Genomic DNA, 23345 nt, shown 5'->3' on the forward strand with positions numbered 1-23345 from the left:
TATGTTTAAGTTTTTATTGCACAAACAGCATTGACAAAGTGTACTGTGACTTTACGATGTTGTTAAGAGAAGTGGACAATGACAAAAGGTACATCCATAACATTCAAAAGCTCTTACACGGTGTTTGACACGGAGACGGGTCCCTAATGAGTCCTTCAGGAAAGTAAGAAGCACAGGTCGGGAAGGGAAGGCGAGATTCCTCAGCGAACCGCTCTCTCTCCGCTTCAAAATCAATGGTTATCAGTGACAAGTGGTCCGAGTCTGGTATCAAATTGTAGTATATTAAAGTATCCATTTCAAAAATCTATTTCACCAAACTTTTTTTAATTTTTTTTATTAAGACGAATTGTTGAGCTAATTCTTGCGAAAGAAATAAAAAGAAAATGATGACTCATAATGTAGAAAGTTGTAGCACATGTTAAAGACACAGTTTACAGCTCTCTCAGGTCATCTCTGCATTTGTCGACTAAAAAATATGCCTTCGCTGTTGCTGAAAACGTGCAAGGGTCACATGGTCAAACATGGGGTGTTTGCATGTTCCTGTGTGTTGAGTCTTTGGTACAAAGTGAGCACCGGTATTCAGAGGCCTTGAACTGCAAAGAAGCAGAAGCAGGCGTGATAGAAAAACACGATGGCTTTCTCCCCCCCCCCACTTCACTTTCTCAGTAACAAACCATGCACGGCTACGCTTTAGTAGAAAAGAAACTAAACACAAGGAATATCTCTCTTTGTAATCTATGTACTTCTAGGGGAGGGGGGGGCTTGACATTTTCGGGGGTAGCGGGAGACTTTAGTCTAGACAGAGAAGCGCGCACACGCACACACACACACACACACACACACACACACACACAAACAGTCAAGAGTCTCTTATGGCAATAGGTCAGTACAACAAAAGGCATGAGACAAAGAAAAAGATGAGGACATAGAAAACATTAATGTCCAAGTCTATGTTGCTCCACAAAAAGGGACTCGCTGTGCAGCAGCAGAGTGTTTAGTGGGAGAAGGGGAAGGCAGACATAAGCTTTAGAAAGGCACAGAGCTTTATAAAGCGCATTCATCTACAACTTACCAACAGGCCCAAACAGGGACACGCACACACACACACAAAAAAAAAATGGATGAACCATGTTGGCAAGGATATTTAGGAAATGATGGTTTGTTGTTGCATGATGGCCGTAGCTCCAACAAGATGAGGCTGATAGAAATGAGCTGCACTGTCAGTGACAGTGATTGTAACAGTGTATTTAGTGCAATTTAATGTAAAAGACAAGGTTCGGCTGAATCGTTAAATGGCACCAAATGACCGATGAAAAAAGACAACATCTCTCCATTTTAAATTCACATTTAGTATGTATTAATTCAAAATGATAAAAGATGCTTTCGTTTAGAAAAATGGAAGCGGGGAAATTAGAGGAGGTTCCCGTTGCCAAAGATGTTATTGGGGTCCACGTAGTCCTTGACAGACTTCAGCATCCCCATGCCGACGTCGGAGACGGTCTCTCTCATCCACGCCTTCCGAAGTTTCCCCACTGAATCACACAGGGGAGAAAATAAATAAATAAATAAACTCAAGAGGACCGAGGGGGAGAAATGGAGGAATCGGCACGGCTGATTGCTCAGCGGGCTGCTGGGAGCCAATCAATCTTGTGAGAGTGAGTGAATAAACAGAGGGTGATAAATGCTTTTATTCAGAGAGGAGAAATGTTTTGCATGGCATGATTTATGGAGCTCAGCAGACTATCAAACTCATTAGGCTGTGTGTGTTCCCAGAGGAGGGGCCGGCTGGCGGCTGCAGCCCAGGCCGTTCCCCGGCTCCCTCCCCCCTCCCCTCCCTCCCTGCAGAGCCGCCGGAGCGTTTTGTCTCATGGCGAGCGCGGTCCTCCAGCTGACCTACGAGGGGACGCTGCGCTCGCTTGTCCTGTTCCGTTGCCCTCGAACACTGGCCCGATCATCGACAGGGTGGCAGCGCCCACCGCACAATGGCCCCCTGTCAGCAGGACTCTGGCCTTCGGACACTCTCCAACCCCCCCTCCCTCCCTCCCTGCCTCCCACAGCCCAGGAGCGAGGAAGGCTGTGGCACCAGGCCTAGTGAGGGTGCCCACTGCTTCACCAGCTGTCTGCTCCGACAGGCTCCTAGCGGAGAGCCTGCAGCCGGCCACACCAGAGGCCTGGTGGCCGAGGAGGATTGGAGAGCAAAAACTATTGTTAGAGTTGTTGGTTCCAGCAAGGAATTTAGATTTCAATACAAGCCGAGAAAGATGTTTTCCTTTAATATCATGAGAATGTTGTCTTAAATTAAAAAAGTCCCACTTTTGTTTTCAAAATGTTGGGATTCTCTGTATTTAAGTGTTTTTTTTCATCTTTGTAGATTATCTTTTTTTTTTTTTTTACTGTACCAAAAAAGTAATTGATATTAAATATTGTCTACTGTTCACTGAGAGCGTGATTTGAACACGAGACATGATGTTAAACAGGATGCACCAAATGATCACAAGCAATAGAATCCCAGCAGCAACTGGACAAAATCTGTAAAAAGCAATAAATAAATAATATAGTCACTATCAAAAGATAAAATTAAAAGAAAGGTAAAGGGTTTTCATTCAAAAAGGTCTTTACGTTGGCCACAAAGAAAAGCTTACTTTAAATATGTCGGATCAGAGTTGGGTAAACGTTAACTTTTGGAGGTCATGTACAACTTGAAAGAAAAACCAAAAGAGATAAATTTGAGATCAGAGCAGCTTGGAACAGGTGCTGCTCGCAGAGTAAACACTTGAAATCCGCAGCGTAACCAGTTGAGATTAGATAGAGAGGCCTGAAAAAACAAAGGCGCCTTCCCTTCCCACCCCGTGCATCACTAGCAGGGGGAGCGCCGGTGCTAATCGAGCACGTTGAGGTAGGAGGCCGCCTGTTATGAGAGTCCAGCCAGGAAACCCAGATGGGGTTCAGCCATGAGGCGCGTCTCCTGACAAAACAGGGCAGACAGCGGGGTCACCAGGGCCTCCGATAGCACGCAAACCTCCAGATGGGGACACGGGGGCCAATCAACTGCTACCCAATAACTAAGAAGGCACCCTGCTCCAGCACAGGGTCCTCCTCCTCGGCCCCTCCTCCGCCCCTCCCTCCTCTCAGGGAAAGGAGAGAAAACAGAAGGTGCTGGGACTGCATCATTGCCTCCATCACTGGGATAATTTACACATCTATCTTGTCATATTCTCTCTTTTTCGCCCGCTATTGCAATCAATCTCACCGGGCCGGGTCTGCGCAGCTGAGACATGCAAAGAAGAGCACGCCGCTATTTCAAAAATGACAGATTTCTTTTTTTAAAACCTGTCATATTTATCTTGTGCGAAAGAGCGGGGGGGGGGGGGGGGGGGGGGGGGGGGGGGGCAAAAAGCAATGTGGGAACTTCCCATAATGAGTTCAACTTGGCAGTGACCTGTGGGGAAGTGAGCGAGGCAGAGGCCGCCATGTTGGAGCTTGTGCAGAGCCACAAGGTGAGGTGAAGATGCGGGGCGCTCCGGGTGGCCCTCGCACAGAGGGGGGCTGTAGTCGCCATGCTGAGCCGCAACCCCTCTCGCTCTCCCGAGCTTCCCTGACAAATGGGGGTTGGGGCATGAAAGACGAGGGGGAAGATGGTGGTGGTGATGGGGGGGGGGGGGCTGCCTTCCTGCGATATGGCCGAGCTGGAATATTGGCTGATAGATGGACGACTCCCCCCCCCCCCTTCCGGTGATGGATGTGACACTGGCGACCCAGTTAAAGAGGACATTCTCTCCCAACGTTCAGAACCAGCGAATGATCAAACAGATCTCTGTGCCCGTTATGGACAGCAGTCAACGCATGGTGGTGTGAGCCGAGTATGATGTCCCGCAGCGCCTCTACACGGCCAGATTCCATTACCTCCGCCCACGCAGCACAACACTGACCTGCTGTATATACAGGGACACACACACACACACACACACCAAAAAAAAAAAAAAAGAATATTTCCTCTGGTGCCCTCCCACCTCACCATCCTTGACTACATCGGTTTTGTTTGATACACAAAAGCCAGTGAAACTAGCTCCATTTGTCAAGCGCTGATTGTGGGCAGACAAACCGGCCTGTCTGCGCTCAGATAGCGAGCCTCGCCGTTATTAATCACAATTACAGAGTGGGCCTCGCACGCGGGAGCCGCATCAATATCCCCTACTACCCCCCCACCCCGCCCCCCCCCAGTCACCTCCCCGCGCTGCTCGGGGTGGCTGGGCCACCGTTTGGAGGTCAGTCTACAGCCCGTGATAACGGCGGCATCATTTACCCCCGGACCCACCGCCTCCTTTTTATTAGCAATCTTTTAATTTTGAACCAGTCCCCGCCTTCAGGAAAAATTGTGATTTAATATCGCAGCTGATTCACTGCATACTGTTTTTGACAGGCGTGATGAATAGCCTGAAGTGATGTATGAAAACAGCGAGGCGGATGGCAATATAGATAAGGCAGCCATTTCGGTTAGCCCTGATGGGGCCCAGAGAGTTTGCCCCCCCCCCCCCCCCGCTCACGTTTCATTTGGTCACTGCTGAAATGAACAAATAGCCGATTCGGAGGCATTCATCTGAGCCGCAGGAACATATTTTGGCCACGTCAAAGATCTCCAAACGAACGCACATTTATAGCACAAACTGGGGCCATAACAAAGGAAAAAGTCAGCTGACCACGCCCCCTTTGCCACGCGCTGCAGCCTCGTTTAAAAGTAGAAGCATTATAAATTGTTTAGTATTCTACTCATGTATATTAGGTTTGATACAAGTCAAGAGTTTAGTACCTCCATGGTGATGTGACAAGCTCCCTCCATTGGCAAGAATCTCTTCTCTAGCTGCATGCTGAAATGAAAAAAGAGAAAAGAGAAAATAATCATTCACTTTCTGGTGCGCTGGAGATTTCTTCACTTCAGATAGTTGATCTATAAAATGACTGGCCATCTACTACTAATAATTGATAAGAAATAAACACACCTCCACTTCTTCAAACATGTGTACTGGATCACTCAGTCCCCTGTAGTTGAAGGCAAAGTAAAAGTAGACACAGGCGCCAGCGTCATACGTCTGAGTCACCCTGTAAGAAAACAGGTGAAAGTCATGTTTACACCAGCACAGAAGACCCCTCATTGATATCTAATTTACATGAGCAGGGTTTTGGCAAGGTGCTCCATTTTCATCCCAAAAACGCATTTCCTGCTTCATGATCAGAAGACACTTTCCCCAGTGAACCCCGACCTCAATTCCATTCACGGCTCCCCTGAAAGCAGAGGCAGCGTGGAAGCACTGTCACCTTTAATAACATAGCATTAGCAGGCATTAAATGGCCATCGAACGCTTTTGATCATGTGAGCCACATTGGTGCTGCAGCTAACAGGATGACTCACTGATGCAAGGCAAAAAGAGATCAGTGTTTCACACGGAACAAAACATCCTTACTGCTCATGTGGCTTCTTCTCGATAAAAATGGAGCTTAAAGTCTCACATTAAGAACAAGTGTAAAAAATGTTTTTTTTTAATGCATAATCTGCTTCTCCAGTTTGCACGTTCCCTCCCTCTGGCCTGGTTCCCTGTGGAGGAGCAGGGTTCAGAGCCCTTGTTCATTTGACATGGCCCATCACCTGGCACGCTGACTGTTCTAGAGGTTAAATGGACAAATCAATCATGTGACAGACTGCAGCCGTGAAATGAATGGCTGTCGCATAATCAGGCCGAGGTCTAATCTATCCGCGATCGGCGAGCAGAAGCCTGGTGCTCCTCGACCGGCTCGCCGTCTGTTTGTCAGATTGTCCGCCTGAGAGTGTGTGTGTGTGTGTGGCCCTTACTCACTCACCAGGGGTCAGTGTGTGCAACCTCAAAAATAAATTATAGTTATTGAAAATAAATGTTTAGTATAGTATAGTATTGTTGAATGTTAAGTAACACAAATGGCCACATTAAGTTCCTGTCAGCTGTTGTGTTAAGACAACATTTAAGTATAAGTTAATGCTAGATTATTCTCTAAGTGCATACTTGTTTTTAGAGACTTTAAAAGATCTTTGATTAAAAACATAAAAGATGGTGTAACACATGGTTGTTTTGGTCTTTTGAGGGGATTTTTTGTAGAAAAAAATACTTACTTTTTTTTTTACTGAGGTTACACTATATACCCAAAAATGTTTCATTATACCTGACCCTTAGTTGTTGGATTTTCATTCAATCAGCCTAAATTTCCAAACATTACCTGCATGTGGATAACGGTTGAAACTGCACTCCTTTGTCTTTACACTCTCGAATGATGCGTGCTTTAACGTTCCGGCAAATGTCCAACACTCTGGAATTAAAATATACGGTAAAATACATTTGAAATTAAGCATTTCATGCAGAATTGCAAAATGACGCTGGAATACAAACTGTAAAATGTGCGTACATTAAACATAATGATAAAATCTAAAGGGAGCTTACGTTTAACATATTTAATATATCAAACATATCAAAATTCAGAAAAAGACACCTAAAAGAGAAAGAATGAGACTATCATGACATGCAATGTGGCAGAGGTTTCTACTGGTGTGGAAATGACCGCCAGTCCTAAGCATGTGCAGCAGTGTGTGGAGGATGGAGGGGGGGGGGGGGTAATGAGCCAGGCACATATGCTCGCCTCAGTGCCTGATCTCTTGGTCTCTACCAACAAGCATGTTACACAACACAGAGCTGTGAGCTCCTGGTTGTGTGTGTGATGATGATGATGATGATGAAACTAAGGAGAAAATGGACGTGCAATAAGTGGCTCCTATTGCATTTCCTCACACAGAACACAAACAAATAGGTCTCTGCCAACGTGTGTGTGTGTGTGTGTGTGGTTTCAGTGATGCCGGATTTGTAGGCTGACAAAGCAAAGCTGACGCCAACGCAGAGTCGGTTAATGGAGGGGAGAAAGCAGCCATGAAGGTGAACGGCAAAGGCAAGCCAAGAGGAATAGAAGAAACGAGGAGAAACAGCGTCTCCTTGGACTGAATGTGCAGGAGATGAGGAGAAGGAAAAGGTTTTCACGTTTTTTAAACTCAACAGTGAGAAGCCTACAGCTCAGAGCAGTGTCTTTACCTGTCCCAAGGCACAGAGGTTTCAAAGGACTCCCCAATCACATAGTAGTCCATCCCCAAGTCCTGCTCGGAGTAAAGGATTGGCATTAGTAAGCCAAATATTGATGGTCATTAAGTACATTTACAAGCGCAAAGGAAACCCCAATATTGTGGGAAATCAGGTAATAGGAAGAAAGGTTTACATGTAACAACCTGCTAACGGTAAAATCTGAATTAACTGGCAGAAATCGAAGGAGATGCTTCCTCAGTTATTCATAAATGAAGATAAACATAATCAGAGCCAGTTTTTCCTTCACAAATAGTGGTCTAACCTTTAAGCCTCAGTTTGTGCACGTTAAAAACTAGACATACTACTACAGAAAGCCTGGAGAAACCAGGGCATGTAAGTGAACGTAAACTCCTCGCTTGTTTGTGTGATGAAAAACGACCCGTCTGACACGACCGACCTAAGACGGCTCTCCATTGTCGTTCTGCCTGCGACCACTATGCTCTCCTCGTGGTGCAGATACCTCGGCGTCAGACACCCTGACAACGAGCGCGACCAGATCAAATCCAAGACCTCGCGAGGTCACATTCTGAAGCCCTCTCTGTGTTCCTCACTATCCTATCTGCTGTCAGCCCGCGTCCTCCCAGCACGCCCCACCTGCCCGTCAGCGCAGGCACAAAAGAAGTCGGAGGGTTGACCCACCCGGAGGTAAGCGATGACGAAGGTCAGCATGTAGCCCCTCTGCCCATTGTCCTCTCCAGCTGCCAGCCCCCTGGAAGCAGATAACAGGGTTAATATTTAACAGCTCTTTTCTCTTAGCTTTGTTGGCCGGAGCGCTTGCCTCACAACAGCTGCCCGGGAGCCTGTCAATCAAAGGATCGTACAGATCAATGAAGCTATGCTCTGTGCATCGCCACAGGTCAGCCACACATCCATCACCTGCAGCGGGTAATCAGATTTTCATCTACCACCCAAACTAATCAGCCCAAGCTCATTAGAAAATCACTATATTGATTTCTACCCTTCTTCCTGTTTTCCCAACACAACAAGAAAATATTCTTCACAGAATCGCACCAATCCATCACTGGCACTTGATCTGATTGGTGATCACGATTTTGTTTTTTAATAATGCAATAAAGCAGAGGATGCTGCATGTAAACTGACAAGTTTCTTGTGATTTAATTGCTGGCCGTTTCCAGGGCAGCAATCCGGCTCCCTGGCACTGGGCCATAGAGCAACACCAAACGTAATATATAATCAATAGGCTCCAGCTAGGAAGAAATCCCGACATTCCCCAGCGAGGAGCTGTGGTCTGTCCCTGCTTAAATGTGTGTTCTAATGACCTATTGTTTTCTGACTGGTTGGTAGAACATCAATATCTTTTCTTATTTTAGAAAGGTCTTTAGTTGGCGAGTTTCCCTTGACAAATACGTACCAAATGAATTAGTATGGACAGAAAAAGTAAGGCTTTATTTCATAGTATATGGGATTAGCTTAAAATCTTTTGCTTTGAACTGCCAAATGTTGCTGTTGTGTTTCTTATAGCGAAGGAATGTTGACTCTTGATAAAGTCAAATAAAAATGTTTTGGTAATAGGTCATTTTTTATTTTGACAACCAAAAAGGTACATTTGAAATTATATTACACACATAAATAAAGAAATACACAATGAAAAAGTAATCCTGAGGGAAGTAAGAATTGGGGCATTAACATGACTTACCTGTATTATTTGACAACTATTAATAATAAAACAGAAAACATGAAGTTAAGAGCCTCTATATAGGATCACTCTAAAACCTCAGACCTCAGAGATGGCTTTTTGGAATCACTAGAATAACTAATTAAACAGCATTGAGTTTAAATTATGTTGGGTTGAACTCATCCATTAAACTTTTGTTGAGTGTTTAAAGCAAAAGGGGGACAGAGAGAATCCCTCTCAGTGCGACAGGGGACTGACTTTTCACCAAAGTCCTCATTGATCCTTTTCATAATCAATCACAACAGCACTCCCGGGCTGTGTCCTCTCGCCCTGCGCTGTCCTGAGGGGAGCTCTGCCCTGCCATCACCGCCCACGCCACACCTACTTTAACATAAAAGCTGGCCTGACAGGAGGACATCCACAGGTGATCCATCAATCTACAGAGACAAACTACTGAGTGGAAGCCGAGTCCGGAGCGTGTAACTGTGCTTCTCCATCCCTGTCACTGCTGATACATAATGGCTGGTTAAATAAAAGGGACATCAGGGCCTCAGGCAGCATGTCTAAAGTCTCACCAAATGGTGCTTTGTCATTTCTGTGACCGATCTCTGTGTATAGATCGTAGTTATAGGACGAAAAGGGAACAGCTTCTTACCCGAACTTTGCAGCGATGTCATAAACTTGCTTCTCGTGCTGCAGGACCTTCTCCCGGTTCCCCTCAAACAGTAGCGTGGCCACACACAAGCAGTCGGGGTCGAACCCTTTGAACTGGGGATTGAAAAAGGCAACTTGGTTTTTCATGAAAAAGACTCGGGACAAGCAACTGGTGATGTTTGACTTCAGGATATTTTAGGTTATTTTTAACCTTGGTGATGTAAAATTTCTTCAGCCCCTCCAGAAAGGATGTGAACATTGAAGATACTTGAGGCTTCAGGGCATGACCTGTAAAAATATGGGATAAGGATCAACTCGCATCTATTCACAATGAAGTAGGCCAACACATTTCTTTCACACTCTAGTCTTACTCTTCTGCCTACATTCTCCAGCGAGTCAGATTTATTTGAGGTTTCAAATAAAAAGGAAGAAAAATAAATGGTAACATTTGAATAACTTTACAACTGGCCACTGGCTGCAAGCGACAGCGACTATAAATCAGAGGGTTTCCGAAGGGAAGTGGGGTTGACACGGCGATATCCGTCTTCCTCACCAACACTTTTTGATTTATTTCTGATCGGACGCACAAAAGCGCCTGTGGACAAGCGAAAATGAGAGGCTGGGGCCAATGGGATGGTTATCAATCACTGCGGGCAAGTCACGGGTGATGTCGCTGAGACTTAACAGTTCATTTATTTCCCCCCCATGCTCAAGTCTCTTCATCACTTAGTGTCCTAATTGTTTTCATTCCAAAATTTGATTGCAGGTCTTTAGGTCTCTTGCAGCCAACATACTCGTTAATTAAATACTCAAATCCCAGAGAATTACACCTACTCTGTGCATTATTTTACTTTTAACTCTCTCCTGTGTGGGTTTTTTCTGCGTATCACCACTAGCTAATACAACATTCTCATTTTTCATCAAGACGGGCAGCGCTAAATTGTACTTGTAATCCCGATCTGAAAAAGAGCTGTGAATACATCGACCCTCCTTAGTCAACAGCCAACATGATTAAAAGTGAGGACAATCCACTAATAAGCCCAAGAAGGCATCATAGAGCCATGAGTTTTAGTTATTAGTGGAAAACCTGGCTGCTTCATCTTCTCTTCTTAATGCTAAGAAGTGCTTACTCTGCGAAAAGTGGAAATACAGGGGAGATAATGAGATCCCTGGAGACTGGGTAACTTTACGGAGATCTCTAGCAATGCCAGATACATTCCACATTAAGAAACAACATAATAAAACTTCAATGTAACAACTACTTCATTTTGCCCAGGGTCATTTTTCATCTCGCTTCAATTCTTTGTCTGTTTGTGTGTGCAGCTATTCTCTTGCAGAATAAAATAATAATCAATTTAACAGTTCAATGCTGCATAAGGTAAAATCCTTACGTGCTGTAGCGTTGCCATTCATTGTTCTTCTCTCAGAAATACAGTGGGAGAAACTACAGAAAATCTAAAGTCTATAGAAATCGACTTCTGTAATGCTGCAGGTTAAAAAACCACCATGACCTGCTCAAAGCCAAAGTTTATAGTTGGGCCCCGAAATAAAGTGTTTTACTTCCTCAAAAATGAAAACAGGGTCAAATTAAGTCCTACTTGTACCATAATGCGTCACTAAATCAGTGCTTAAATCAGAGCGAGGCTTTCAGACTAAATGTAATGGCGACAGCTGTAATTCTTTAAGTATGGGCTGCACTATATTGTGAACCATCACACAACACTTACCAAATTTAAATTGTTCATTATCCATGAGTCGTATAGACGCGGGGGCACACCTCTGAAAAATTATATAAAAAAGGTTGTTATTAGTTGGTTTTAAAAAAGGGCACAATTCTGTTTGATGACTGCGCCAAATAAAAGATTCAACAATATATCAAATTCAACTTAATTATAGTTCAAATTCAGTGTAAAATGCTTTTTTCTCCTAAATGTGCCAATTGTACATTGTGTTGACTTAACGTATTTTCCCTTTAACTTGATGCATTCGATAAAGAGAATATATGAACTGTGTGATATGAACTGTGAGGCTTTGATTTGCTTGGTTGGGTTTTAACAGTAGATCAGAATGAGAATCTCTCAACATAAATGCCAGATCAAAGGTTTTACTGTGTACAAGCTACAGAACGTGTTGGACAGACTTAGACCTTTGGGGGTTTTAACAAAGAACACAAGTGTGTCTAAGAAGGTACGGGAAGACCTGAAAACTCTTGTTGCGACTTGGGTACACTGGCAACACACAGAGAAATAGAGGGTGATAATGCAGTCATTCTGCACCATGCGTTTTAAGATCATTTAACATGTTACCTGTCTTGCAACCTCTCGGAGACAGGCAACTCCCTGCTCAAAATTAGGGAATACCACTGAGCCGTATTTCTGATACTCCGGCATGGGTCGAATCTTCATCGTTACCTCGGTGACCACGCCCAGGGTTCCTGTGGAAAATCACAGTGTGACATTTTGAGTGGAGCAAAAAAAAAAAAAAGTAAATCCATTCCCACAATTGATATGACCTAACCCCCCTCTCCGAGCGGAACGTAAGCCCATTTTACAGGGCTCTGGTACACGTCCCGAGGGTCTTTTGGGTGACCTTTGTCTCACATTTCACCTGGCAGGTCTGGTTTTCTACCACACACTGGGGCACAACTGAGATTTATCAACTTAAGACCTTGAGGGAAATAAAGCAGAGCCCTATCAAAGGCAGTGAGGCCAACAGCAGCGACACATATATACAGTTATGCGAAAACCTCTGGCTGACCTCCTGACCCAAAGAACTGTCAACCGTAAACTGCTGCTGAAGGAGTCAAATTGGTTGAAAAAGTGTCTGGCTTACACAGCAAAAATGTCTGGGAACTGTTTAAACGGAAATATCTGAGTTTACAGTAAACTGTTGATGGGGAAATGCCATCCCTCAGCTCTGGTCTTTTTATTCAGTAACCAACTACAACGTCAATGTTGGAAATTGTGTCCCATAAAATGTCAACTCCTGTTTGAAACACTATACTGGAAGTGTGTTTAACTCACTTCCCTGATTATACTAACTCCACGAGGCTTCCTCACCCTGGTGGGGCTGTTAACGACCCCTCTAACGGCGTGCTACCACACGCTGCGCCCTAGCGGCCCAGTGGAAAACATGTGACTCCAATGGGCTTCAGCCTCAAAAGGGCTCCTCCTTCCTGACAATGTGCAGAAGGAACCACTGAGCGTGAGGAGTCAGATAAGGAGAGAGAGAGAGAGAGAGAGAGAGAGAGAGAGAGAGAGAGAGAGAGAGAGAGAGAGAGAGGGGGCGGGATCCAGAGAGGAAGGGAGTAAAGGGGGTGAGCAAGAGAGGAATAAAAGGGAGATAACTAAGAACAGCAAGGTCAGGAAAACACTCTCTTGGGGACAAATGCAATGAAATGGTTGGAGTGCAGTTTTTTTTTTACTGTAACCATCTTTATAAAATAAAGCTCATATTACAGGATTATATTTGGGGAGAAGGACGATATGATGGAAAGTCTTTCTGCTTTGAACATGAAAAAAGAAGAAAAGAAAAGACTGGGACCACTAATATTCTAATGTATATTGAATTAGCACTGGTTGGCTTTTACACAACCAAATTACATCCTCCAGGGTAGAGATGAATTTTAAAAAGAGGAAAACGAATTATCATTGATTATTCCAACCATTGCGTACACTGGTTGAAAGCAAGATTCGGGCTGTTTCAAGGTCACAGAGATTGAGTCCTGGTAGTTGTGTGGCGAATGAGAAGCTCTGAGGCATCGGCATAATTATCCATAGAATGGATGTGTTCCACTTGACATGCAGAACACATCTCATGTTCTGACTGTGGGTCTTTGTTGTTGTTGTTGGGGCCTACTATCACACCATAAGATGCGGTTGCTGGGGTGAAGAGGTAGATAATTTTAATGAGACTGTGGGCTTGTAGGCCTCCCAGGAGTGCATCTACTCCCAGAGACGTGTGGTCCTGTCACATCTCTGTTGGACCATTGAAACCCAGCACCAAGCTCACCACCAGATATTTCACCAGAAAAGAAGTATCATTCTATCATTGCTTTCATTTACATCCAACTAGTTACTATGGACTAGTTACACCCCCACAGTGCTGGTATTTGGAGTAGATGGATTCATTCATTCAGAACGTTCTCGTCCAGCTATTTTCAGAGGTCAAATCAACTTGATAACAAATCCATTTCATGACTTTATCAAGTTATAAATATTAGAAGGACAGCCTAGCTAGTTAATTATATTTAGCATAATTTACAAGAATTTACTTGAAATTGAGTTTATGAATCAAACTTCATTTTTGGACCCTGTTGTGATGTTTTAATTAAGTTGGCTTACTACTATAAATACTCATTATACAGTATTAATATAAATACAACACATCCTGAGATCTATTTAAGAGGGAAATACATTACCCACTAGTGGAATGTTTTTCTGGCAATTTGAAAATACATTTTATTTTGTTTTATTATATCAACTAGTAATAATACTTTCATGTGGTAGAAACATTAATGACCTACATTGTAAATTAGTCACTTGTGGTTTTGATGTTGGATACAAACCTGTGCTCTTCGTACGGAAATTGCTGTATGGACTATAAATGGAAATTCCTGCAGTGATCCCAGTCCAGTCAAGGAGCAGATTGCCAGACTTTGTAGGGTGAATATCACGTTTGCATTCACAGCTGTTAAACATGGCCATGCCAAGAGTCTCTGAACCTCCTCATTATTTAGGGAGAACCTGGCATATGGCAGTATTCTCTGTGGGCGTTCACAAGGACAGGGCACTGCAGATGGGGAGGGCAGAACAATTGCTGGTTCCCAACTTGTACACCTCCAGATGACTATTCCTTCAAAAGCTGGTTAATGTGTAAAGAGCATAGAGCATGGGAACGGTCCCGATGTGACGGTGCTATCACAAAGTCACGCACACAAACCGACTAACCCACTAACTCACACACGTGGCCCGAATGGCCGGGTGTACTGAAATCACTTGAGAAGTGTGCCGAACCTTCTGAGCCCATGATGAAGTGGTGAATGTCCGGCCCGGTGGACATGCGCGGCCCTTGACAGCTCTTCTCAATCACTCCTTGAGGGGTCACCATCTTTACGTGGACGACCTATTCCGTCGCAACACAACAAACATTTTTACAAACTAAATATACAATGTGTAGCATAGCAGATTTAAAAAATGTTAACTATAATTATTGCTGTGATTGAACACATATAACGGACACTGCGGCCCCTGCATTTCAGCGGTGAGGGTGAAGCCCACAATATGCTATGTGTAATCATTTCCCTACTAATTACTGTGCAGTGACAGCTGTGGGCTGACTGTCATGCTTTGGAACAAACATGTGCAGGAAGGTAGAGGGGGAGGGCGGGAAACTCACCAGGTCCTCTATGTTGCCGTAGATGTTCTTCTTCATGCCCGACGCTCTGGTTGCTACCCAGCCCCCCAGGGAGCTGAACTCCATGGAGTCCGGCTCGTGTCCCGTACAGTAGCCGCTCTCGTTCAGCTGTGAAAGAAGTTCCAAAACAAATGAGCCCAGAGACGTTTGAAAAACAGTGACTCTGTGATCCCACGCGGATGTTTTCATAACGAGCAAAACAAACCGGCGAGCAAAAGGGGAAAAAAAATATGATCACAGTTCTGCTGCTGCATTTTCTTGCTGCTGTTAAGCCACAAAGAGCATTACACATTTTACATAAAGCAAGTGAAAGAACACAAAAATAAATCAAATTTCACTGCTTGACTGAAGTTATTCTGTAAAATAATAACATGTATAGGACTTTTCTATTATTACCAGTAAAACAAAACTGAAGAGCTGCATATTTATGTAAATATACGAGTTACACAAGCTACAGACAGTTGTTCTTCCCACTGGTGCACATTCAGCCTCCACTGCTCGGCCCAGTTTACAGTACTGTAAATGACTTCTTTGTTACTCGCCACGTAGCCATAACAATGTGACAATGTACTCTGGGGTGAAATTAAAAAAAAAAACTTTGAGCAACCTTTATCGGATGCACTATCCCTGCGGTGTTGAGAAAAATCTGTGGGTCATCAGCAACACAAGGCGGACCCACTCCTAACAGATTGCATCTTTAGGTGGAACATTTAATAGAAATAATTCTAAGGACCTTAAAGTAAAACAACAACCCTCTCTGGAAGCACAAGCCAGGACTTAAGTGAGGCCTTGTTTTATCACAGCACTCCCCAGGAAGACGTTTAAGTTTATAGTGCAGACCCATCTGCTCCATCAAATTGGCCCAGTCTAAACACAGAGGTGGAGTCTGCTTTAAATGCAGCTCACGCATACCCCTACATCAAATGCCCGCTCCTTCTCCATTTTTCTGAATTAGCTTGATGGTGCCATCTGCTCATGACCGCTGCCTCGCTCTCTAATCTCTCCCCTTCAGCACTCTGCTCCACTCTCAAACTCCCTCCTAAACGCTGTTTGTGCCGCTGAGCAAAGAGTACCAAGGTGACTGAACATGGGCCGCCGACATGTGGATGGTCACACAGTTTGCTTGTTGGCCCAACCGTGTGCAGCATTTTGACGGTCTTTAAGTGGGTGAATATGGATGGACGAGCTGTACTCACCAATCGCTCCAAATCCTGACCGACAATGCCAGCTTCCATGTGGGCGGTTAAATTCTTCTCGTCAATCCACAGGATGCGGTTCTGCGAGGGCAAGAAGAAAAAAAAACAAGGAGCATGACTGGGGAGGTTATGAAGCATTCTGTATACATGCTCTTTACCATACAGTGTCACAGAAATACTCCTGAATGTTGTTTGTTTCATTTGCAAAAAAAAACAACACACAATTTAACATCATCACTATGTGTCCTAGGAACCATTCATCTCGTTTGTTGACTTGAACAGGAGTCCATGGGGACGGTGCCTTGACAGTGTGCCTACATTCTGCACCAGCATGACCTTCTCGCCTGACAGTCACATGTCCGAGGATAAATTAGTGCTCCGGGGCAGCGGTACAGAGACATTTTCCTCAAGGTTAACGTCAATTTAACATCTGATTCCAAATATATGCCTCTTATTTGGGCCGCCAGGCATGGGGCACGCCCTTCCGTACAGAAGGTCATTACACACCTGCCATCAATAATGCTCCAGAGGTAATAAACTTTATGGTTCAACCACACTGCTCCTTTCATGTGCTTCCATTGGAGCCACCTCACCTCTGACCCCTGACACAGAACACAGGTCACTGTTGTTTGACTGTATATCACCTCTGTGTGCGCCTTCATCAAAAGGGCTGAGCGCCGCTGGTCACAACAGTCATGATTCATAATTTGATATCATATCACATCCAATGAAACAACATCATTAACTAATCATGTTAATGGTCAGATTCTTGGAATTCCATTTGACTAGATGGGTGGTGACTAAAATAACAAATTTTTCAACTTAAGGGCTCCACCCAAAACTACGCTCATTCTGAAAACGGCTAAATTAATTTTTAATTTGGAACATTCTGAATTCATAGAACATTGCCTCTGGGAAAATGAAAAGTGGTAAATTACATGAGACAAAAAAATGCCAAAAAATGCTCTCTTGTCATTAGGGCAAATGGACTGTTCTGACACAGGTGTTTACGTACCATCTGGGAGGTGTCCACCGAAACAATAGAGCGAGTTTCCTCCTGGGGGCACTCTAGGCCACTTGAGACGCTAGTCCCTCCTGAGAGAGACAACACAGAAGAGGCGCATCCGCAGAAACACCTATTATTACACTACACACTTTCCCGCTTTAAGGTTTATGGGAAAATAAAGTGTTTATATTTTTCAAAGAAAGGTATCAAACAATTATTGTTTTGGTAAGAGTAGTAAATTCAGGGCTTATATGGAGAGCAGCAGAGAAGTTAGCATGGCTCTGGTTTCCTTCACAAAAAGTGAATGGGAATTTCCCTTTTACTACTGAAAATAAGCTCTGTAGCAAAGAAACATTCAGAACGATCATCCCCACAAATTAATAACTCTTAATAATAACTTATTTTAAGTGACTGCTATGCAAAATACAAACAAAATGTTTGCACAGTGCAAATAACCCTTCATTTGTATTTTATTCTTGTAAAGTGACTGGAGGCTTTAAGATTTAATGGCGTAATAGTCGGGCTGACTTTTATTACATCATTCTCATGAAGCTGTTGACAATATTCTGCTATACTTTATAAGATGCCTTTCACCCATTTTGTCATCAGGAAATAGTTCACAGTAACAGCAGACGCGGGGTGGGATCGTGATTTGATGATTTACGTCTTATGCTTGAGGATCGGTGGGCCAAGCTAACTGTTAAAATTGTTCTTTCTGTTGCTCCAGTACAAGCTTGGTGGCTTCATTAACCTACAAAAGAACACTAATTTCATCACCATGGGAGTAAAGAACACATTACATATAAATACACATCAATTGGCCCTTTACATCCAGTATGTGACATCGAATTATGCTGATTAAAGTAATTAAATTAAGGACTCACCTCCATACGGTATCAAACAAACATTATGTTTGCACGCCAGCTCCACAATTTTCACTACATCATTGTGGCAATCTGCAAAGAAAATATCAAAAATCATTTTAGAAATCAGTGGCCTTCAGAAAAAACATGCTTTCATTTACCGTTCGCTATTGCATTCATAACTTAAGTGTTTAATAACCTGAGTAGACACATTGTAAAGGAAATAAAAAAATAGCAAATAACACTGTGTACAGGAGACAATAAATAAATGTATGCGGCCTAAGCCATTGGAGCCGTGGGGACGTTTTGATTTGCCTGATAGTCGGGATTTGCCTGAGGCGGAGTCAACCTGCATGAAGCTACACTCTCTGGGGTGGGATGTGCTGGATCAATACAAACATGCTTTGGCCAATCGCGTAGCTCACATCCATTCACACTGGAGTGGCGAGCGAGTGGGTAGAGCAGCAGTACCCACCTACGTGGATGTGCTCGACTGGCCCCAAGTGCTTTCAGAGGAAGTGAAAAATGCCTGCATGTTGCCATCCAATTTAACACACAGCTTCTTCCTACGGATTACAGTTCAACTAACTAAACCTCCACTCGAAATACACAGCTTCACGCGGAGGGACGACTGAGGAATGCAAATCACTGGTCAAAGCATCCACTACATAGCAAATGAGAGCGCATTTGTGGGGGTTGGCCAAATTTCAATTTGCTGCTGGTGAGGACGAAACTATGCCTACAGTTTCTTGGTGATTTGCTGCCCATTTGGGAGGATGCTAATCAAGTTCCAGCCATCAGTCAAAACTCATTTGCATGATAAAATAGTGCCAGGCATAACAACAGAAAACCAATCTCCGAATCATAATTCATGTGTGTGCCGTGGAGGGCCAGACCGTGGAGTATTGGGTGTCAACCGTCCTCCCCCTGACGGTTCTTATTAAGCTTCCACTCATACATATTAATATCCCTGCCTCTGCAGAGATTAACCCTTTAAATCAGCTAAGCCAGCGGGGGGGTGGGGGGGGAGGTCAGAGATGTGGGTGGAGAAAAATAGACCAATAAAAACACGGGAGATGGCAGAGCTTCTTAAACTCACTTGGCCACACCACCAGATCTGGAACACGACCAACTTTCCCCTCTCGCAGAGCAAAGATCTCATGTAAGCAATGGCCTGAAAGAAAATACACGAATGAGATGGGAAGAAATATGGACTCAGAAATATGAATTGGATTATTACAAATAAAAACAGTGGTGCAAAATGAAAAATAGGGAAATTTCCACAGTCTAGCCCCAGCACGCCTTACCGTGGGCACGGAACACGCGGTCTTCTGCATCGTGAGAGAAGGGAATACCTGTGGATTTCAGTTCCTCCACAAAGGCCTCGTTAAGAGTGGGAGGCTGTACGGCACTCCTAGTCAGAGCAGGCTGAAACAAAGCAGGTCATTAGGATTTGTGTAACTGTGTTCTCTTTTTTTTGCCATTTGTCGGTCCCAACAAATCAATATGAATTACACTCACCGTTGCTGGAGATTTATGCTGCATATTGGTGCCAAACGTGCCTTCCATCCACTCTTTCAGAGCAGGGATGATCATGCCACTTAACTTATACCTGCAATGTGTAAAAAACAAAAAAGACAGATAGTGTGACAAAACAATAAAATGAAAAAGAAGAGGTAAAAGTGTAGTCCTGGAAGTCAACGCTCTTAATTGAAAGCATCTAAATGCTCGACTGGGCTTATTCATTTTGGAAAACCAGAACTGTGTCTAATAGGAATAAAGTGTGAGGTTTGAGTCCAATGAGGTTATTAGGCAAGTGGAGCAGCAATGACAGTGCCAATGACTGTGTATGATTGCCCTCGCCATGCTCTGCATAATGGAGCTGTTGGCACAGCCCGGGCCAGCCCATCGGGGGACTGTGGTGCGCCTTTGTCCAAGAAAATGAAACACGCCGTGTCCATAAAACACAGTGGATAATGAAAAGGCCTCTGTGATAGTGGGTACGCAGGAGAAGAATACAGTCTTTGAATACAGCCACCAAGGTAGCTTTTCAGTCTTGACGTCGCAGAGACGTTGCTCGAGCGGGAACCATTTACTGTGCAACATCCTGCTCAGTTTGGCTAATTTATATGAAATGCATGCTCATGCGCCAGCTCTGTGCGTTTACAATGTCACTAGCATAGCTGTCCAAGCCAAAGTCACATGTCATGATTACAATCACAAGGCTCGTCAATACCCATGGGGACGTCCAGGGAGACGAGAATAATGGTGCTGTTGTAAACTGAAGCCACGTTGAGTAAGTTTGAGGACAAATGACATTCTCCCAGCTCCAATATTCAAACCAAAGAGGGCATCTCCCAACAGTCTGTGTGTACCCACGACTCAAAAAGAGACACATCAATAACTACTGACATAATCTGCTTCAGTTTTGGAAGGATTTAGAAGGAGGTTAGCAATAGCGTTTGGGGAGAGCTGACAGTGACCTTTTCAAATGAAAATGGACAGTTCAAATGCCAACCACCAGGTGGCAGTAGCACCACGTTGCTGTGAGTGGAAGAAAAGGCTGATCACGGAGGAACTGATTAACACAGCACCATCACAATACTCAAGTTATCTAAACTCATGAATGAATGGCTGCCATGGAACAAGATTAGAGGATGTGATTGAGACCTAGCACTCAACGTATTTCTTTTCTAAATCCTAAGCATAAGAATTATCCAAAAGTATCAATGTGCTATTACACATTACCTTTTACCGGTGAATTCAGCTTGGCCTTTCTTATTGAAGAGGAATTTTGTGTCGTTGTATCCCCAGCCATTCCATTTCATGATCTCCTGCCTGTGGGAAAACAAACATTGGCAGAGGTTAAGCTCGCAAGTTGCACACATTATACTGAAAGCGAGACATGACATACCAGTGGAGAAAGTTTAAAAGGTACAATAATTAGCTGCCACAGTCCCACTTGACTGACAAGAGCATGGAATGGGAAATTTCACTAAGACAAAGCGGAATGGGGAGAGTGCTCGCTGATACAATACATCAAATTGGAACAACCATACATAAAGCAGTTTGCAGAGGGAAAATAAAAAAGTTTCCATATTCTATCCAGTGATTCACAGTCCTTGTGTTCATAATGCTCTGCACACAGGCCTGCAAACATTATCATGCAGAAAAAACACATAGCCATCAACGGAGGATGGTAGCAGACATCCTGTCTGTGCACTCCGCCATTTCCCATTAAACATGTTCAAATAATTCACAACAATGGCCCCTGGTATACCCGCTTTTCTCTTGCCAATCTTTATACTGTTCAGTTCTTATAATTGGGTCCAATTGTGTGTGTTGACATATCAAGCTTCAGCTAAATATCTAGCATGTTCAACTTCAATAGTACGCACGGTCGAACCATACTTTATTTTCTTTGTTGTGGAATAACTGGCCATTTCAGAGTACAGCCCTACTTAAGATGTGGAAGCAATTGCTACTTTGCTATACTGTTAGGGTTTCCCATTATAATCAAGAGCTTCAATGCTGAGCAGAGCTTGTGTGCTATACTTGCACTCTGCAGACAAACAGCTCACCACTCACAGAGCAACCACAACTCACGGGTTACTCGGGATGGGATGCTAACACAGTGGAGTGAAAGCCATAATTAAGATGAATACCTCACAAAATAGAGTTTCTTGTAAATTGAGAGTGTAAATGAGAGTGACCGACTGAGTCATACTTTAATGAATCCTCACCACCATTAGTATGCTGTCAAAGCTGCTGGACATACTGAATAGAAATGTATAAATAAATGTGGCAAGTTTAGTGGCAAGCCCTAAACTACAATGAACAAAACAAATGAAGACCTTTATTAAACACATTTTAACCTTCCTGAAGGCAGGGTTTGATTGTGGGGCTGTTGTATTACATTCTATTAGACAAGTTGAGGTGGGACACCACATAACCCGCAAAACCTGATTTCTTGCTAAAACGGCCAAACTGACCAAACCAGAAAGGAGCAGAGACCGTGTCAAGACCGTTAACAAAATGGTGGTCGGAAGTTTTCTTGGCACTTTTTCAAACTAAAAGTGACTATTTGTTATCCTACTAGTATAAATGTGGTTATGTGTAATCAAACAAAAATCAGGGTAGGCTTGCTGAACTTCACCACACTGTTGGACTGCCCTCGTTTAGGAATACCTCTTCTTCATTTTACCCTTACTGATGCCCCACGTCTTTACGAAGGACAAACCTGATAACTGTTGAACTATTTTATCTTTCATTTGTTAAACATCTCATAGTGTAGACACTAAACGCCCAAGACTCCGAGCCCAGCATAACAATTGGCATAAAAGAGTGGGAGGCTAGACATAACAGTCTATTCCAATGTCATACTGAGCAGAACATGATGAATTTTACAAGGCCAAACGCTGATACTGAACTGAGTTCGTCTTTTACCATGAAACTACAGCTTTTGTATCAGACGGCCTCTGGAGGTCAGCAGTTTGGGGGCGTTTCTCAAAAGAGGAGCAGAGCTGCCGATAGGTCAAAAGTCAGGCCACCACTTCTTCTGACCAATAACAAAGAGACAGAGAAGACGAGAAAGAAGTTTCCCTGCGTCTTTTCCTCTGTTATTCAGAGGGATTTAACTAATGTTAGTTGGTTCCTTTACATTGATATTTTATTAAGACGAACATAAAACGTACAACGGGGCCGCATACCAATGATTACAGTTCCAACACCTTTGGATGGAAAAAACAATTTGGTTGAAATGAACTAACCGAAGTGTAACGTTCGAGGCAATGAATGGCAAAGCCTTTACAACAAACTGTCTCCGGTAGAGGTTGTGTTCAAAATGTCGACAATGTTTTTTTCTAGGCGTAAACAATCTCTCTGACAAGGAAAAAACTGCCGTATGACAATTTCGAAGTTGAAGAAAGTTGGCCACATCGACGTTAAACTCCTGAGTGAACGTAGCCGCACCCAAGTAACGTAATCTTAACATTAGCTTACAGGCTAATTACAGCCCACACCCCAACAACTTCCGTTATGAAAGCTGGTAAAAGACAGGAACGCGAGTTCACCAGAGTATGTCACAACGTTGGTTCTTGTTTACATATCGACCCACTGCTGTTTGACTACATGACTAGCTAAAGCTACGGATGACGGACCCCTAGTCCACCGCTCCATCACAGCCTTGTACCTCCTCTTCGGCACATTCTTCCCGTCGCTGGCGACATCCGCCTCGCTTCCGTTGGCTTTACACTCCGCGGCTGAGACGGTCGAGTCGACGTCCCTGGGTTGCTGTAAGTGCCCGGCAATTATTCTCAGTCTTTGCTGCGCTCTCCCCTGCCTGTCGGAGCCGCTGCTGTTGGACGCCATGCTGCTTCCGTGTTTGTGACGGGAGGGGAGCGGAGCCGTGCGCGCCTGTCAGAG

General features: G+C 43.9%; 1 protein-coding gene across 1 annotated transcript; it reads right to left on the minus strand.

Moving 5' to 3' along the window:
* Window positions 1-23333, minus strand: agps (alkylglycerone phosphate synthase). The gene is made up of 20 exons (XM_037488727.2): window positions 23113-23333; window positions 20670-20759; window positions 19443-19533; window positions 19229-19349; window positions 19021-19095; window positions 17943-18014; window positions 17068-17147; window positions 16053-16133; window positions 14839-14964; window positions 14457-14565; window positions 11748-11875; window positions 11169-11220; window positions 9653-9729; window positions 9443-9555; window positions 7791-7860; window positions 7104-7165; window positions 6244-6333; window positions 4998-5097; window positions 4808-4865; window positions 1-1532 (listed from the first exon to the last, which is right to left on the minus strand). Exons 1-20 carry the CDS (start codon window positions 23289-23291, stop codon window positions 1411-1413), a joined length of 1896 nt encoding a protein of 631 aa, XP_037344624.2. The 5' UTR covers window positions 23292-23333; the 3' UTR covers window positions 1-1410.
* Between the last annotated feature and the right edge of the window lie 12 nt (window positions 23334-23345).

This window comes from Pungitius pungitius, chromosome 10 (genome assembly GCF_949316345.1).
Source record: "Pungitius pungitius chromosome 10, fPunPun2.1, whole genome shotgun sequence".
In the NCBI taxonomy this organism is placed as follows: Eukaryota; Metazoa; Chordata; class Actinopteri; order Perciformes; family Gasterosteidae; genus Pungitius; species Pungitius pungitius.

Coding starts and splice junctions, on each gene's coding strand:
- agps (XM_037488727.2), bottom strand. CDS start 23,291: ATGGCGTCCAACAGCAGCGGCTCCGACAGGCAGGGGAGAGCGCAGCAA. Junction 16,134..17,067: donor CGGTGGACACCTCCCAGATG/GTACGTAAACAC, acceptor TTGCCCTCGCAG/AACCGCATCCTGTGGATTGA. Junction 7,166..7,790: donor TCGTCATCGCTTACCTCCGG/GTGGGTCAACCC, acceptor TACTCCGAGCAG/GACTTGGGGATGGACTACTA.